Source organism: Hemiscyllium ocellatum, chromosome 5 (genome assembly GCF_020745735.1).
Source record: "Hemiscyllium ocellatum isolate sHemOce1 chromosome 5, sHemOce1.pat.X.cur, whole genome shotgun sequence".
NCBI lineage: Eukaryota > Metazoa > Chordata > Chondrichthyes > Orectolobiformes > Hemiscylliidae > Hemiscyllium > Hemiscyllium ocellatum.
The window spans coordinates 41,112,878-41,131,886 of record NC_083405.1 but is presented as its reverse complement, the minus strand read 5'-3'; the positions used below and the strand labels follow the sequence as shown (position 1 = coordinate 41,131,886).

Here is a 19,009-nt window from a genome sequence, read left to right as displayed (position 1 = left end):
ATACAGTTAATGGTAGGCTCCTGAGGAGTGTTGCAAACCAAGAGACCTAGGGGTGCAGATCCTTGAAAGTGGAGTCGCAGGTAGACAGGCTGATTAAGAAAGCACTTAGGCACACTTGCCTTCATTAATCAGAATATTGAGTACAGCATTTGAGAAGTCATGTTGAGGCTGTACAGATCACTGGTGAAGCAACTTTTGGAATACTGTATACAATTCTGGTCACCCTTCTATACGAAAGTGTTGTTAAACTTGAAAGTGTGCAGAAAAGATTTACAAGGATGTTGCCAGACTGAAGGGTTTGAGCTGGGGATTTTCTCCCCGGGAGTGTTGGAGGTTGAGGGGTGACCTTATAGAAGTTTCTAAAAACGTGAGATAGTGTGAATAGTCAAGGTTTATTTCCTGTGGTGGGGGCGTAAGTTTAAGGTGAAAGGGGAAAGATTTAAAAAGGACTTGATGGGTGCAGTTTTCACTCAGAGGGTGATGTGTGGATGGAATGAGTTGCCAGAGGAAGTGGTCGAGGCGGGTACAATTATAACATTTAAAAGGCATTTGGATGGGTAATGAATAGGAACGATTTAGAGGGATATGAACAAAATGCTGTCAGATACGTGGAGGTCAGATTGGGATGTTTGTTTGACACAGATGAATTGGACCAAAGGGTTTGTTTCTATGCAGTATGACTGTATGATCAGCTGATTCTCTGTATTTCCTCATAATGAACCAGCTCCAATCCCAATGCAGTCAAGTGATTCCATCACCCCAGCAATGTCTGAATCACTTGACCACGCCCCTCTCCCCACACAGTGTCAAAATTACTTAACTTCTGTTCCTTTGCTGCTTCTCCACTGCATCAGGGATTAGTAACACAGAGCTGATGTTACTATACTATAATCATGCAGGGGCATGGACTATGTTACAGATCTTCCTGAATTTTCAGTTGTCTTACATTTCTAGCATCATCGTAATTTCTTTCCATTTTGCTATTGATGATTCCTGCGTTTTTTTAAATGGAACTTTCCTCTTCACAAAATCGAAAGAGTGGTTGCATTTGCAAACAGTGTGTTTTACATGAAGCCTTTTAGGATGTTTCCAAAATGTGGTAAAGTGCTATAATCTCCTGAATTTGAAAATTAACATAGCCTTGTTATGAATGAACAAAGACTTGACAGTAGTTAGACTTTTTCTGCACGAGAAAGAAGAATAGTAGGAGCCAAAGACATGGAGCTGAAACTTGTTCTCCGCTTCCTCTATTTTTTGTTTTGAAGGTTTTGATTCCACGGCTAAATTTGTGGGTCCCATTGTATAGACACCCCATGTCAAAGTCTAACGTGGGTATTGGGCTGCACCACAGTCAAGATTCTTTACATCTGCCCATGGCCATCTGCTAAATTTGTGTTGATATTTTTTCCAAATATATTTCCGCTCCTGTAGAAGGAGAACCAAGAACCCTAGCCTATCTCCACAGTTGCTACAATGGTCAGCAGTGCTGGAGCTTGTTCCAACCCTGCTACAACACTCAGCTTATGCACACAACCAAACCAGTGTTGGCTTCTTTTGACAAGTGAGCAACCTAATACATTTGCTGTTTGTGTCTTGGGAAAATTTAATGGCTAATGTCCCTCATTTTAGAAGTATACTTTATATTGAATCCAACTTTTAAATGTAAACTTGTTGAACGTAATTTCTAAGATTTTCCAAGCGATGTTTTGTTTCTTTTCAGGGAATACTCTTCGCACTTCCTGATTGTTTAAAGAAACCAATGGATTTGGTGTCTCTCTGGCTTCATGAGTCATCCCGTGTCTATGAGGACAAGCTAGTGCAATCAAAAGATTCTGAACTGTTCCAGAAAATTCTGCTGAAAACTGCCAAAAAATTCTTTGAGGTACCTGTTCTTCATAGATTCACAAAACACAACACCCAACAAGAGGACTGGATCCACTGTATTTGTGCTGGCTCTTTGAAAGAGCAATCCAGTTCATCCCACTCACCCAACTGTTTGCTGCAGCCCATCAATATTTTGTGTTTCAATCATTTAGCAAATTCCCATTTGAACTTTACTGCGGAAGCCTTCCCACCACCCTTTGAGGCAATACATTCTAAATTAAAACAAACATGTGTTTTAAAATATGGCTTAGTCAGGTCTAGTTCTCCTTTTGGCTATTTTAAATCTGTGATCTTTAGTGACTGGCTCTCCTGTCACTAAAAATAAATCTTCCTAACCAGATAAAACCCTTTCATGATTTTGAATAACTCTATTCAATCTCCCTTTGATCTTCTCTGGCTATCAACCCATATTCATTATTAGTCACGTGTTTCCGTAATTACCTTGACTAGATTTAATCAACAGTTCAGGTTGTTTGAGGACTCACAATAGAAATGGAGAAACTAGAAGTATCAGTTCTGGTGATGACATCTTCTTTACCAGTCTTTCTTTTTCTTCAACCAGCATTTCTTTCACCCCTTCTCCATCCTACCAGACTCTGCATTTCATCTTCTCCAAATGTTATCACCTCCAGCGTCATGCTGCCATCAGGTACAATTTTGCTAACACTTCTCTTTCAGCATTCTGAAGGAGAAAATCTTTCTGTAACTCTGGTCCATTTCTTAATTACTCCTAAAACCCAGCCACTTCCATAGTACCATTCCATATAACCATAGGAGATGCAAAAACTTTTTATATTGTCTGTCGTCGCCATACAAAGCACTAGTGACTCTCCTAAATTGAACAACAATTCACTTGTGCTACCATCAATTTAATATACTGTATTCAATGCTCATGATACAATCTCCTCTTCAATGGAAACTAAATGTAAATCGGGTGATTGTTTTGTGCTGTACATTTATTCACTGTGCAAGTTTGACCTTTCAGCTTCTGGTTGCTTAACATTTTTTAATTATCGGTGTACTCCCACTCTGACCTTTCTATCTCCTACAGTGCTTCAATGAAACTCAAAGTAAGCTTGAAGAACATCATCTTTCAACTTAGCACTTCACTGCTCTCGGCTCAACATTTTCAACAATATCAAATCATCATCTGGCTTTTTTCAATGGCAGCTGTTGGTGATGCTTCTGCATTTAATTTTACACATTCTCTGGTCATATCTTTTGTTTCTTTAGTTGCCCTTTACCAGGTCTTGTTCTCCTCAGCTATTTAATCACTCCTGGTTCCATGCTACCACCTTGTCTTCTCTCCTTTATTTGCAAAACTTAAAACTCATTCCTTCTCACAGGTATGACAAAGGGCCACCCCAAAATCTGTTTCTCTGGCCATGGGTGCTGCATTACATGCTGAATATTTCCAGCAAGTTTTAGCTTCATTTATGAGTGTAGTAACTTGTCCATATTGTTTGAACTTAGACATGTGAAAGGCGTTCTTGGTTTCTCAGAGTAGGGAATACTCTTGCATCAGGATTCATTAGCCATGCACAGGAAAATTAGGATACTGTTCTGCCTCAGCATAACAAACATGTAGCAATTGTAAAGTGCTAAAAGAACCTCCAAGATTGCAGTTACTGCAGTCTTGTATAACTTGATTGTTTTGAAGTCAGCAATTTAAAAGCTTGTGTTGTTTCAAGTATATATAGACCTCTTTTTGAATGTTGAGATATCCAGTATTGAAACAAGATGTAAAAGAAGCTCTGCTTAATTTTGATCAAATATTGCCTAATTCAGCGTAGTTCTAAATGGAAAATTTCCGTTTTTGATATATTTCAGGGTATTGGTGATAGTATTTTACTGCAGAAACCATTGATTTATTGTCATTTTGCTCTTGGAATTGGTGATCCCCATTACATGCGAGTAAAAGATTGGAATGTCCTGAAGAAAATATTGACTGACGCTCTTGACAACTTTAATGAGCTCAATGCTGTGATGAACCTAGTTTTGTTTGAAGATGCTATGCAACATGTGTAAGTATAAATTAAAGGTTGTTTAAAAGTTACTTATTTTTAACAAACTCACCCAGGGAATCAAGAACATCATGTGTTGAGACTCCATAAGTTCTGATTGCTTTAAACAAAACCCGTACCATATGGCGTGATACAGTGGTCAGTGGGTTAACACTGCCGCCTCACAGCACTAGGGGCCCACGTTCAATTCCAGCCTCAGGTGACTGTATGTGTGGCGTTTGCACATTCTCCCCGTGTTTGCTAGTGTTTCCTCTGAGTGCCTGGGTTTCCTCTCACAATCTAAAGATGTGCAGGTCAGGTGAATTGATCGTGCTAAATTGCCCGTGGGATGTGTAGGTTATGTGCATTAGTCTGGAGAGTTGCTACACTACTAGAGTACAAGCTCCTGACTGAAATAAAATGAGGGACAATACAAGAGTGGAATCGGGATAAAGGGAGGGATGGGATATGCTGCTGACCAGTGAAGAGGTATGATCATAGAAGAATCCCTGCAATGTGGAAACAGGCCCTTCGGCCCAACAAGTCCACACCAGCCCTCCAAAGAGTAACCCACTCAGACACATTCCCCTAACCTATTATCCGATATTTACTCCATACTAAAGCACGTAGCCTACGCATCCCATGGGCAATTTAGCATGGCCAATTCACCTAGCCTGCACATCTTTGGATTGTGGGAGGAAACCGGGACACCCGGAGGAAACCCATGCCAGTCCAATGTGACAGTCTCTCAAACAGATGTAGTAGTCTCTCGCCACAGCGTGACTGTCTCTCACTCAGGCGTGGTGGTCTCTCGGCTCAGCATGACCATCTCTCAGACAGGCGTAGTGGTCTCTCGGCTCAGCATGACCATCTCTCAGACAGGCGTAGTGGTCTCTCGGCCCAGCGTGACCATCTCTCAGGCGTGCTGGTCTCCCGGCACAGCGTGACAGTCTCTCAGACAGGTGTGGTCTCCCGGCACAGCACGATAGCCCCTCAGACAGGCGTGGTGGTCTCCAGGCACAGCATGATAGCCTCTCAGGCAGGCATGGTGGTCTCCCATCCCAACGTGACCGTCTGTCAGGCAGGCGTGGTTTGTTTCCAGCCCAGCATGACAGTCCCTCACAGGTGTGCCTAATTGTGGACTTCTGGCCTTGGGGTGATTCCAGAGGGATCTCCTGGCCTCGGGAACCTCGAGGTGAAGTCTGGCATGGTCTGAAGTCAAGACCTGATGCAGACTGGAGGCTCACCAGTGTGAACTGGTTTGGTAGGACTGCTGTTCTGAACTTTTTCATTTCTCTCTTTTCTAATTTATTCCTACAATCTGTAATGCTGGCTTTCTCACTACTTTGTTTTTCTAATATTTCTCCTAAGAATTTGCACTGAAGAATCTGTACCTAGGTACATTTGTACATAAGATGGTGCCATAGTGGCAACTTGTAAACTTTTCACTGTAACCATTTGAGTACTTGTGAGAATAAAGCTAATTCAGTCTGCCACTTTATTAACCTCTCGGTTAATCAGTCAGTCACCATTTGCAGCCTCTTTATGTCCTCTTCATGAATTTATTTTAGTCATTCATGGGGTGAGCTCATCACTGACTAGGTTACTGTTTGTTGTCCATCCCTAATTGCTCAGAGGGTGGTTAGGAATCAACCACATTGCTGCCGGTCTGGAGTCACATGTAGCCAGACCATGTAAGGATGTCAGATTTCTTTCCCTAAGGGACATTAGTGAATCAGATGGGCTTTTCCAACATTCGACAATGGATTTATAGTGATCATGAGACAAATAAGTCCAGATTTTTAAAATTGAATTCATGTTCTACCATTTGCCATGGTGGGATTTGAACCCAGGTTTTCAGCACATTACTTGGGTCTCTGGATTAACCAGCAATAATACCATTAGGCTATCATCTCCGCTTAAATTTCCCACCTATCTTTATATCATCAGCAAATTTAGATGCATTAGTCTTGATCTCTTGTCTAAGCCATTGAAAAAGATGATGCCCCATCGCTGATTCTTGTGACACTTCACTAGTTACAGCCTTCCAACTTGAAAACGCACCCTGTATTTCTATTCTTCGCTTCCTGTGCATTAGCCAATTCTTTACCCTTGCCAATATATTAGCCCAACCCCAGGAGTCCTTGCCCTGCATTTTATGTTTTGCATGATTTGGAGATGCCGGTGTTGGACTGGGGTGTACAAAGTTAAAAATCACACAACACCAGGTCATAACCAATAGGTTTAATTGGAAGCACTAGCTTTTGGAGCGCTGCTCCTTCATCAGGTGGTTGTACTCCAGCGCTCTGAAAGCTAATGCTTCCAATTAAACCTGATGGATTATAACCTGGTGTTGTGAGATTCTACACTATGTTTTGCATGACACCTTAATAAATGCCCTTTGGGAACCCAAGTATTCTGAGACTCCTAGTTCCCTATTTATCTGTTTATCTCCTCAAAAAGACAATAATGAATTTATCAAAAATAATGTTAATTTCATTTTGTCATGTTGTGATGTTTTAAATGCATTGTAAAAGCCTCCTTAATGATAGATTCCATGTTTACCAATGATCGATGTCAGACTAACTGGCCTGTAGTTTTTGTTTCCTGTCTGCCTCCTTTCTTCAATAGTGGTGTTATTATTTGCAAACTTCTGATTGGTTTGGACTATTTTAGAATTTAGGTAGTTTGGAAACTTAAACTATTTCTGCAGCTGCTCTTATGATTTAGGTATACCTGATGATATTCTCTTCTTTATAGCGGTAGCCAAGCGTGCCCCCATTTTGTATAGCTTTCATATTTAGGCCCAGAAATCTGATTCATGAAGGAACTCGCTCCTGGTACTTTGCACACTAATTGGCAGGACTTGCATAGTTAATGGTAGGCCCCTTGGTAGTGTTGTCAAAAAGAAAGACCTAGGGGAGCAAGTACATAGTTCCTTGAAAGTGGCGTCGCAGCTAGAGAGGATGGTGAAAAAGGCATTTGGCACACTTGCTTTCATTGGTCAGAGCATTGAGACATCATAATGGGAGTTATATACAGACCTCCTTACAGTGGTCAGGACCAGGGGCGCAATATGTACCGAGAAATAGAGAAGGTCTGTCAGAAAAGCAAGGTCACGGTGATCATGGGAGACTTCAATATGCAGGTGGACTGGGTAAACAATGTTGCCAGTGGATCCAAAGAAAGGGAATTCATGGAATGCTTTCAGGAAGACTTTTTAGAACAGCTCGTCATGGAGCCCACAAGGGAGCAGGCTATTCTGGACCTAGTGTTATGTAATGAACCAGACTTTATAAAAAATCTTAAAGTAAGGGAACACTTAGGAAGCAGCGATCATAATATGGTAGAGTTCAGTCTGCAGTTTGAAAGAGAGAAGGCAAAATTGGATGTAATGGTGTTAGTTAAATAAAGGTAATTATGAGGGCATGAGAGAGGAACTGACGAAAATAGACTGGAAGCAGAGCCTAGCGGGGAAGACAGTAGAGCAAAAATGGCAGGAGTTTGTAGGTATAATTGAGGACACTGTACAGAGGTTCATCCCCAAGAAAAGAAAGATTATTCGGGGAGGGATTAGACAGCCATGGCTGACAAAGGAAGTCAGGAAATGTATTAAAGAAAAAGAGAGATCCTATAAAGTGGCCAAGAGCAGTGGGAAATCAGAAGATTGGGAAGTCTACAAAAACAAACAGAGGATAACAAAGAGAGAAATAAGGAAGGAGAGGATCAAATATGAAGGTAGGCTAGCCAGTAATATTAGAAATGATAGTCAAAGTTTCTTTCAATACATAAGAAACAAATGATAGGCAAAAGTAGATATTGGGCCACTTCAAACTGAAGCTGGAAGCCTAGTGATGGGAGATAAGGAAATAGCAGGAGAACTTAACAAGTACTTTGCGTCAGTCTTCACAGTGGAAGACATGAGTAATATCCCAACAATTCAAGGGAGTCAGGGGGCTGAGTTGAGTATGGTTGCCATTACAAAAGAGATAGTGCTACAAAAGCTAAAAGGTCTTAAAATTGATAAATCTCCTGGCCCTGATGGGATACATCCTAGAGTTCTGAAGGAGGTGGCTGAGGAAATAGCGGAGGCGTTGGTTGAGATCTTTCAAAAGTCACTGAAGTCAGGGAAAGTCCCGGATGATTGGAAGATTGCTGTTGTAACCCCCTTGTTCAAGAAAGGATCTAGACAAAAAATGGAAATTTATAGGCCAATTAGCCTAACCTCGGTTGTTGGTAAAATTCTAGAATCCATCATTAAGGATGAGGTTTCTAAATTCTTGGAAGAGCAAAGTCGGATTAGAACAAGTCAACATGGATTTGGTAAGGGGAGGTCATGCCTGACAAATCTATTGGAATTCTTTGAAGAAGTGACAAGTAGGTTAGACCAGGGAAACCCAATGGATGTGGTCTATCTAGACTTCCAAAAGGCCTTTGATAAGGTGACACATGGGAGGCTGCTAAGCAAGGTGAGGGCCCATGGTGTTCGAGGTGAGCTACTGGTATGGAATGAGGATTGGCTGTCTAACAGAAGGCAGAGAGTTGAGAGTCGGAATGGCAGCTGGTGACAAGCGGTGTCCCACAGCGTTCAGCGTTGGGGCTGCAGCTGTTCATATTATATATTAATGATCTTGATGAAGGGACTGGGGGCATTCTAGCGAAGTTTGCCGATGATACAAAGTTAGGTGGACAGGCAGGTAGTACTGAGGAACTGGGGAGGCTGCAGAAGGATCTAGACAGTTTGAGAGAGTGGTCCAGCGAATGCAATGTTGTCATTTATCTCAAGAGGGTTGGAATATAAAAGCACCGTTGTGCTACTGAGACTTTATAAAGCTCTGGTTAGGCCCCATTTGCAGTACTGTGTCCAGCTTTGGTCCCCACACCTCAGGAAGGACATACTGGCACTGGAGCTTGTCCAGCGGAGATTCACACGGATGATCCCTGGAATGGTAGGTCTAACATATGAGGAACGGCTGAGGATCCTGGGATTGTATTCATTGGAGTTTAGAAGATTAATGGGAGATCTAATAGAAACTTACAAGATAATACATGGCTTGGAAAGGGTAGACGCTAGGAAATTGTTCCCGTTAGGCGAGGAGACTAGGACCCGTGGACACAGCCTGAGAATTAGAGGGGGTAAATTCAGAACACAAATGCGGAGACATTTCTTCAGCCAGAGAGTGGTGGGCCTGTGGAATTCATTGCCGCAGAGTGCAGTGGAGGCCAGGACTCTAAATGTCTTCAAGGCAGAGATTGATAAATTCTTGATGTCACAAGGAATTAAGGGCTATGGGGTTGAAATGCCCATTAGCCTTGATTGAATGGCGGAGTGGACTCGATAGGCTGAATGGCCTTACTTCCACTCCTATGTCTTATGGTCTTATGGTCTTATCATATTGCAACTGCAGAAGACATTGGTCAGACCACATCTGAACTACTGCATATAATTCTGACTGCCCTGCAAAAGGAAGGATGTTATTAAATGGAAAGGGTGCAAAAAAGATTTACATGGCCGTTACAGAGACTCGGAGAAAGTGAGGACTGCAGTTGCTTCCTGATGAAGGGCTTATGCCTGAAACATCTATTCTCCTGCTCCTCGGATGCTACCTGACTGGCTGTGCTTTTCCATCACCACATTCTCAACTCTGTTACTGAGACTAGAATCTTGAGTTAAAGGCAGAAGCTGGATAAGCCAGAGCTCTTTCCCCGAAATGTAGGAGGCTGAGGGATGATCTTAAAGAGGTTTATAAAATCATGAGGGGCATGGATAGGGTGAATAGCTGAAGCCATTCCCCAGGTTTGGGGAGTCCAAAACTAAAGGGCATAGTGTTGAGGTGAGAAGGGAAAGATTTAAAAGGGACCTGAGGGGCTACCTTTTGACCGGGCGGATGTTACATTTTTGGAACAAGCTGCCAGAGGAAGTGGGAGAGGCAAGCACAATCACAACATTTAAAAGAGATTTGGACAGGAGCATGGATAGAAGAGATTTAGAGGGGAATGGGCCAAGTGCAGGCAAATGGGGCTGGTTCAGTTTCAGAATCCTGGTCAGCATGGAAGAGGTGTACTGAAGGATCTGTATGACTCTGTGACTTTAATTATCCTGGATAGCTATGAGAAAAGAATGTTACCGGATTATTAGCTTAGTTCTGTCATCGGTTAGAATAAGTCTTTTACAATTTATTTGAAAGTACTAGAATATACCTGTGATACAGAATTTTAAAGATTCCACTTCTTTATCTCAGGTGTCGGATAAATCGAATCTTGGAGAGCAGCCGAGGATATGCTCTACTGGTGGGTGTTGGTGGCAGTGGGAAGCAGAGCTTATCTCGATTGGCTGCTTACATTAGTTCTCTAGAAATTTTCCAAATCACACTGAAGAAAGGCTATGGGATCTCAGACTTGAAGGTAAATATTTTGTCATTCGCAATTCTGCATCATTAAAAGTGCTAATTTCTAATCGCTCCGTACTGATTTTCTGATAAATGTCCTGCGTTGATCTTCCTGTCTCCACGTAAGTGCAAATGCTACTACAGATCCTGGCAAATGAGAAAGATGCAAAGAATGACAAAGAGTCACACAACAGATGGCAAGAACTTATGAAAAGGGAATTGGCAAAGGAGCTCGTAGAGGCATCAAAACCAACAGTGGGAAAATCCAACATGATCAGGCCCCATGAATCCTGATAATGATATTGTCAGTGCAGATAAGGAAAGAGCAGGCATGTTAAGAAGTTACTTAACTTGATTTGGATATGTGAAGGATGGGTCACAGCTAATGAATTTGTTGGTACTTGTTTGAATATTTTAACTGGAGCATTGAGCAATTCTAGGTGCCACACTTTGAGAAGAATATATTGGCATGAGGATGTGCAGCATCGGTTCATCAGAGTGATAACAGGATGTTATGTGAAGAGATTCCACAAACTGGGGTTGTATTCCGTGGAATTTAGATGGTGTAATAAAAAAAACAAGAGCGAAATTAGGAAACACTTCAACAACAAAATTATGAAAACTTTGAACTTGCCTTTCTCAAAGACAGTTGATGTCAAATCAATTGTAAATTTTAAATCTATGTTTGGGGGATATTTGTTATTAAAAATGATTAAAGAATATTGGGTAAAGGTAGCAATTTGAGTGTAAGTTGTCGATCAGCCGCATTACTATTAAATACAGTAGATTCTGATATAACACGATAGTCCCATTTCCATGCGACCTCACATTATAAGAAAATTGTGCAATATCCTCGCCATTTAAATTAATGTGGCTGTAATCGCATTATAACCAATTCAGTTAAGGGAAGTTTGTGTTCCGTGAGTAAAGGCCTAAATTCTTCTATCATATTAAAGCAATCCACATTGAGGAAGCACACATTGTAGCAGAACAGACTGTAGTGGAACTGACAGGAGGTAATAAATCACTGATCCCTGTTCCTATGTTTAGTATATTTTATTAGATCTTGAACAAATGAAACATACATGTAATTTCATGGTAATCAAAAACTGTCATTGGCAGTTTTCCTTCAAAAGTCTTTGCTTTTGACCAGTGAAGGGTGTTGAAGAGTTGAGGGCAAATTAAATGGAGGCATTTCCTGTGAAGGATAATCAGAAGGGCTTTTGACCATAAGGAGAGGAAGAAAGTGCATTACAGCATTGGGAATTCACAGCAAGAAACCTTTAAGTGCCCTGCTTGCTGATGTTGGGGACGCAGAGGGAAGCAATAGGCAATAAAGACAACTGTACCAAGAAATATTTCACTTAGGTATTTAAAATCCTAGAATCAACTCATGAACTAGGAGTGAGAGAGGAACTCATGAGAATTACAGTTGCAGCAAAGTGGTAATGAGCAAATTGTTGGGACAAAGGGCTGACAGGTCCCTGGGTCCTGATGGATTTCAACCTGGAGTCATAAAAGTTGTAGCTAGCGAAATAGTTAATTAACTGTTTTAATTTCCTAAACTTGCCTACATTCCGGGGACAATCCAATTGATTGGGCTCCAGTGAATGTATTCAAAAAAGGATGGAAACAAAGTGCAAAAAACATTGGAAAGTGTTAGAAACTGTTATTGAAGAGAATATGACAAAGCACTGCTAAAGAGCACTTGAATTTCAAGAATGCATTTGATAAGCTGTCACATCCAGGGTCATTGTGGAAGATAAAAGCTCATAGAGTCATAGAGATGTACAGCATAGTGTAACATATTTGCATGAATAGCTGTTTCTAATCAACCTGTTCAGTGATGTTATTACACACCTCTGGAGATGGAACTTGAATCCTGGCCTCCTAGCTCACAGGTCAGGACACTATCACTGTACCACAAGAGCCCCTCACAACCACAATGTACCACATTCCTGATGAAGGACTAATGCCCGAAACGTTGACTCTCCTCCTCCACGGATGCTGCCTGACCCTGCTGTGCTTTTCCAGCGCCACACTTTTCAACTTTGATCTCCAGCATCTGCAATCCTCACTTTCTCTCACTAAAAGGAAGCAGAAACTAGCAATAAATAGGTAATAACTGAGGTCGCAGGGAATACTGCAGGGACATCAACTATTTATATACAATAGAAATGTCTTGCATGGTAGGACTAAAGGTATGGTTGTTAAATGTGTTATTGACACAAAGGTGTCTAAGAAAGGAAGTTCTGAAGAGGATACAAGGAGGCTGCGAAGGGATATAAGTAGATAAAGTGAGTGGACAATGATGTGGCAAATGTAGTATAATATTGAAAATGGGAAAATGTTCATTTTAGCAAGATGAATAAAAAAGAATCATGCTACCTAATGGTGAGAGGCATGAGAGATCTGGGTGACTTAGTGTATGAACAGCAAAACATGAGTCTGCAAATAGTTAGGAAAACTAATGGAATATTATACTTTTTTGTGAGGGGAATGAATACAGATGAAGTGAGGTTATGCTTCAATTTTACAGGGTAGTGATGAGACAACATTTGGAGGATTGCATGTTTATTGAGCTGAGGGCATAAATATGTTGGAAGCAGTCCAGAGAACATTTCTAAACTAATACCTGGAATGAGTGGATCAACTTCTGACAGGGCAGTTGTGGAGAAAATGATTCCTGTTGTAGGAAATAGAGAAATAGTGGTCAGGTTTTGAAAGTGAGAGGTCACCAATTTAAAATAGATGAAAAACAGAGTTCTCAGAGCTTCACAAATCTTCAGAGTACATTTCCTCCACAGGTTGTGCAGACATTAGATCATAGATCACAGATTCCCTACAGTGTGGAAACATGCCATTTGGCCGGACAAGTCCAACAATTACAAGCCCAAAGCAAGAAATAATCAGGAATTACATTTTGTGTGTGGTGAACAGCCAAGAGAAGAAGCAAAAAAGCGTTTCCATCCAACTATGGGAGCACTTTGAAATGGCTTTATTCTGATTCAAAGGCAACATTTTCATCATTGTCGTACATTAAGGTGAACTATCAACACAAAATAATGACAAAGCCAGTGATTAAATCTTTAGGGAAGTCTCCTCCATTTATGGCATTCAGGGCACTGCATGGGAATCCAATGTTACACATGTTATATTATCACACACTACCTACAAGCAAGTGGAGAAGCGAGCAGAAGCGTTCAAAAGATTGACACAATGTTGAAGGAGAACCAAAATGTAAATCTTGCATCACAGGTTTAATTACAAGATCATCAGCAATATAAAATGGCTTATCGCCATCAGAGGGTGGGAGATTGAGAAGACAACACTCATCTCTACTTTAGAAGGTACAGCCAAACATCACTAAGATTGTCCATAACAAAGTGAAATGTCACAAAGAGAGGAAAGAGACAACTGGGTCAAGAAATTTTTCTACAAAGCACAAGTCATACAAGAATACAGTCCAGGAGATGGCATGGATGAGGGATCCAAACAAGAGAGTTGAGCCAAGAGATGTCAAGTAATGATGCTTACATCAGTGTGCAGTGTTAATGTCAGTGTCACTTAATTTTGTAAAGAGAAATAGAATGGGGTTGAAGTGCTAACAGGGTCATAAGAGAATGTTAGCTGTGAAGAAAGATGACCTTGGACTCCAGAAGCAAATTAAATAGTTCAACCCTACATGCATAACAAAAAACGCTTTCTGAAAATCCAGAGCGAACAGTAACTTGCTCCCATCCAGGCAAAAATGAGGACAGCAGATGCTGGAAATCAGAGTCTAGATTTTGTGATGCTGGAAAAGTATAGCAGATCAGGCAGCATCCGAGGAGCAAGAAAATTGACATTTCGGGCAAAAGCCCTTCATCAAGAATGAAGGCAAGGAGCATCCAGGGTGGAGAGATAAGTGGAAGGGGGGTAGGGCTGGGGAGAAGGCAGCAAAGAGTACAGTAGGTGGATGGGGGTGGGGATGAAGGTGATCTTAGAAAATGGATGTCTTTTGAGCCAGAGTCGAACTAGCAACCTAAGGATGACTGGTATTTAGCCCAACAGTCCTCCGCTCTATCATCTGAGCTATTGAAAGCACTGTCTAACCTCTTCCCACCTCCCCACTCCTACCTGCTTTGTGACATTTAATGTTTTCCAAATTATCCATAGATTAATTCAGTTGGATCTTCGTTTCCTAAATCCATGACTTTCTAAAAGTTATGCTTCAACCATTGACCAGTAGGTTGGTGAAGTTTATTTTGAGGCTTTTCCTGCAGATGATTTTAACCTTACTAGTTCAAATGCCCAACATCGTCAGATAGTGCACTTTAAAGAAATTATTTGTGAGTGTCTCTAAATTTCCTACTGTTACTTTTCCACCTGACCCATTGGGCCTATTTATTTTCCGTAAGGTCTTATGCGGTTCTGTAATACCTTTATAGCAAATTACTGCAGATGCTGGAATCTGTACTGAAAACAGAAAATGCTGGAAATTACAGCAGGTCAGACAGCATCCATGGAGAAAGAGCAACCGAACATTTTGTTAGCTTGCAGAATACTGGGTCAATGGAAAGACATTTGGCACTGTGGATGTGCAGAAGGATCTTGGAGTCCATATACATAGATCCCTGAAAGTTGCCACCCAGTTTGATAGTGCTGTTAAGAAGGCATATGGTGTGTTAGATTTTATTAGTAGAGAGATTGCGTTCCAGAGCTGCAACTTGAAATATTGTGTACAGTTCTGGTCGCCCCATTACAGGAAGGATTTGGAAGCATTGGAAGAGGTGCAGAGAAGATTTACCAGGATGTTGCCTGGTCTGGAGAGAAGGTCTTATGAGGAAAGGCTGAGAGACTTGGGATTTGATAGAGATGTACAATATGATCAGAGGATTAAATATGGTAGACAGTGAAAGTCTCGAGAAGATTTGTAGCTCAGGTTGAGGTTCTGGATGCCACAAAATGACATGACCCTCTCTCACTAGTATTCTTACATACAGATAAGGAAGGACACCACTTCGACTGGGACAACACTTCCATCCTGGGACAAGCCAAACAGAGAGACACATGAGAATTCCTGGAAGCATGGCATTTCAACCGGAACTCTATCAACAAACACATTGACTTGGACTCCATTCACCATTCCCTGAAAAAAAGAACATGAAATGGCCACCACAGGACATGACATCACCAACCCAAGGAAACCCAAATGTATAAATAGAAAGCAGGAAACATCAGCAGTGCTTCATCCGGAGGATCACTGAAGATGTTACCTAGTATGGCGACGAAATGTCTGAAAATGAACTTTTCAGCTCAGTGGCCAAACCTACATCCAGTGAAAATCTTTTTCCTAGGATGATGACGTCAGCTTGTACAAGGGGGCATAACTACAAATTGAGGGGTGATAGATTTAAGATAGATGTCAGAGGCAGGTTCTTTACTCTGAGAGTGGTAAGGGCGTGGAATGCCCTGTCTGCCAATATAGTTAACTCAGGCACATTAGGGAGATTTAAACAGTGCTTGGATAAGCATATGGATGATAATGGGATAGTGCAGGGGGATGTTCATATGTCGGTGCAACATCAAGGGCTGAAGGACCTGTTCTGCACTGTGTTCTTCTATCTTCTGTGCTGTGCATGTTGGACAACTTATGTTTAATTTTCTGTAAGCTGACTCTCTGGCTATTTAGAGCTTGTGCATACTTTGAATTCATGGTGAAGTATGTGAAGATAGGTTAAGTTTCAATTTTTATCCCTTTTTCATAAACTGGGCTGCAGCTGAGAAGGGGCAGGTGGCCATAGGTCTCTGCCAGTGATTCTGTGACCAGCTGGTGAGGGCAATGAAGGTCAATCTAATGTGCATCCCTTGCACAGTTATCCATCTCCCTATTGGTTAGACCTAGCACTCTGTTTCACAACTTACTGACTTTCAATTCTCAGTTTCACAGCCTGCTGTGCCATTCCCTTATGGATTGTGGCATTGGGTAACTCCTTTTTTTAGTAACATTGTAACATTTCACCTTCTGTTCCATTTAGGTTGATCTTGCTAATTTGTACATCAAGACTGGAGCCAAAAACCTGCCAACGGTCTTTCTCCTGACAGATGCTGATGTTCCAGATGAACGTTTCCTGGTCCTGATCAACGATTTGCTGGCATCAGGTGAAGAAACTAATATTGTAGTGCAAGTTTGATTGTGCTATTGTGCTACAGTCAGGTTTTGCAAGGTGATGCTCTGCTTCTGACAGTGTCGGACAGTGTGGCTGCTACACCTTCGCGAAGGATCTCTTTGAGAAACAGCCAAGGCTGTTAATCTTACAATCTGGGGAACTGTGGCAGTTTCAAACTGCTCAGCAAATGAGTGTAACTTTGTGAAAAGGACAGTAAAGGGTGAATGATTTGTAGTTCAGAAAATAAACACTTTTTGTCCTCGTTTTAGCTTCACTGAATTTAAATTAAAGATTACCAAGTATTTATCTTACTCTACTTCACTCTTTTCCTGGAGTTGAGAATTGTAGGCCTGTTTATTTATCCACTTAATCTTTATTCAACGATCTTCAGATTTCTGACTTGTGAATGTCACCATCTAATCACTAATTCCTGATCTCCCATCTTTACAACAGTAATTGTCCTCTACTAATGCATTCCATCTGATGCAATGTGCTTTAGAACATCCTGAAACCTTGAGAGGCATTATATAAATGCAAGTCTGTAGTTCTTTTACTTTTTGTTCTTGGTTTATCATTCTGAACAGAGCTGTGACATTTCCATTGAATAAAAGTGAGAGGAACCAATTGCATCCTGGGAAATTTGCAACCGTTTAAAGCTAAGGCGTCTCTCTGAGATAAATGTTTGTTTTCTGGTGCACACTTCACTTAAAATTGTACTCCTAAAATATGACAACTTTATATTCTGTGATATTCCTGACATAGGAAACACAGAATTTTACATAACATCATTTCTTTAATTATAAATCTTCATAAATATAGTTCTTATTTATCATATATTGAAAATAGGTTGGACTGGAGGCGGTTTGCTGCCAGGCCTCTTTAACTGGGTCCACTAGGAGTGTAACAAAGTAAGAAACATCTGAAATTATCGATTGCCCTGTCATTTGTCTTTTCTCCCCCTGAACAATGTCTTCCTGCCTAAAACTTCCCCATGACTTCACAAATGTAAGAAAAAGATCAGGCCATTCAACCTTCTGATATAGTTCCTAAGATTTCCAATTTAACAAAGTTTTACATTATTTGCATATTTCCCCTCACACTTCTGTGAATAACTTCTAGGGCATCTAAGGATGCTATCTAAGTGTATGTTGTTGATTTTGAATTATTTCCTATTGCTCTGGATGCTTTGAGTGGAGAGAAGCAGTAAACATTGTAGATTTTTGTTTGACAGCAGCCCCCACCCCTGGTCATTATAAAAGTCAAATTCCAACGCAATTGAAGCAAATAAAGAGGTGCCCTGGAGCAGTACCATAATGTGGCCTTGACTACATTCCATCTAGACCACTGTCCTTCAGGGGAGGAAGCATAGCCCTCGAGCTGTTGCCCAATTTGATTGACCACTGGCTTCAATAGTGCCAGACCTCTTAATGAGCACTACTGGGACAGGAAGGAGAGCAGCACCTCTTGGACAAAGATATTTCCCAGGATTTTAGAGCAGGATGGAATCAGTGTAGTGAGGGATGGGGTCAAGGATGCTGGTGTGATAGGCTTTCAAGGCCAGGCAGCAATTCACAAAGGGAGGGTGTCATCTAGGAGTGTTGCCCCTGATGTACAAAGGATGTGTCCTCCCTCCCTTCTTACTATCTGAACAATGTTATTTCAAACAATAAGCTTTTAAATCACACCTGCCCATGCTAACAATGTGTTGTGATGCGGGCGGCGTTAAATTTCTGTCAGTCAGTTGTAATCAACATCAGTTAGCTGTTCATTACTTTTCTTAAAATTGCGATCTACCAACTGACTTTATTATGAGGGATTAGATGGGGTGGGAGGTGGGAGGTGGGTGGTAGGTGATAGGCGAGCCAACCTTTATATTTTCTGTGTACACTCTGTCCCACTGAAAATATGCTGTGTGAAGGTGCGGCAGTAAAATGCAGCTCACACATTTTATTGTTGGGCTTTCTGTTCTTAACCTGCTTACTCATAGTTTTCCATCCCTTGAAGGCAATACAAAGCAAATCATTTGTGAGCATATATCAAAGAAAAACCCCAATCTATATCTCCGTGTACCCTGAATTTACATTCTGGAAATGATCTCTGATTTAGCAGTGCAATGCAGTGAAATGGTTTTCCTCCCTTATTTTGTCCCTCATTGTGCTGCCATCCTCACAGCCTGCATCAAGTTACAAATCAGAGGGCTGAACTGGTAAAATTATTAACAAATTATGCTTAATGATACTATACCATATGCCATCACTAATCAGTGCCAAATGATTGCTATGATCATGCAGCATCGAGTGCACTGTGCAGATATATGGTTTTAGCAATGCAGTAAAAGTGGCTGTGCATGAACTAGCAGGAGTTTTGTTGTTTGCAACTGACCTCATTTGTAGAGTTATAATGTAATGAAACTATTTTTTATGCTATGAAATGGAATTGCTATAAATAAATGTAGCTGGATGGTACTTTTAAATGTCATTTTGGAAGCACCCGAGAATTAACAAAATTATAGACACAATTTTAATTGGCAGTTAACGCTCTTTTTAGTAAGTGGCCGTTTTACAGTCTTTTTCCTTTAAAC

General features: G+C 41.1%; 1 protein-coding gene across 2 annotated transcripts in view; it reads left to right on the top strand.

Moving 5' to 3' along the window:
* The window catches only part of LOC132816011 (dynein axonemal heavy chain 11-like), a 417,048-nt gene that overhangs the window by 206,384 nt on the left and 191,655 nt on the right, over positions 1-19,009 (top strand). The window contains exons 48-51 of one of the 2 annotated variants that reach the window (XM_060825416.1): positions 1,721-1,882; positions 3,715-3,908; positions 10,130-10,292; positions 16,297-16,420. In XM_060825416.1, the coding sequence (XP_060681399.1) occupies positions 1,721-1,882; positions 3,715-3,908; positions 10,130-10,292; positions 16,297-16,420 (643 nt within the window). Of the gene's footprint in view, positions 1-1,720; positions 1,883-3,714; positions 3,909-10,129; positions 10,293-16,296; positions 16,421-19,009 lie in introns of those variants that run through there. The other variant, XM_060825417.1, reaches the window with a different exon arrangement.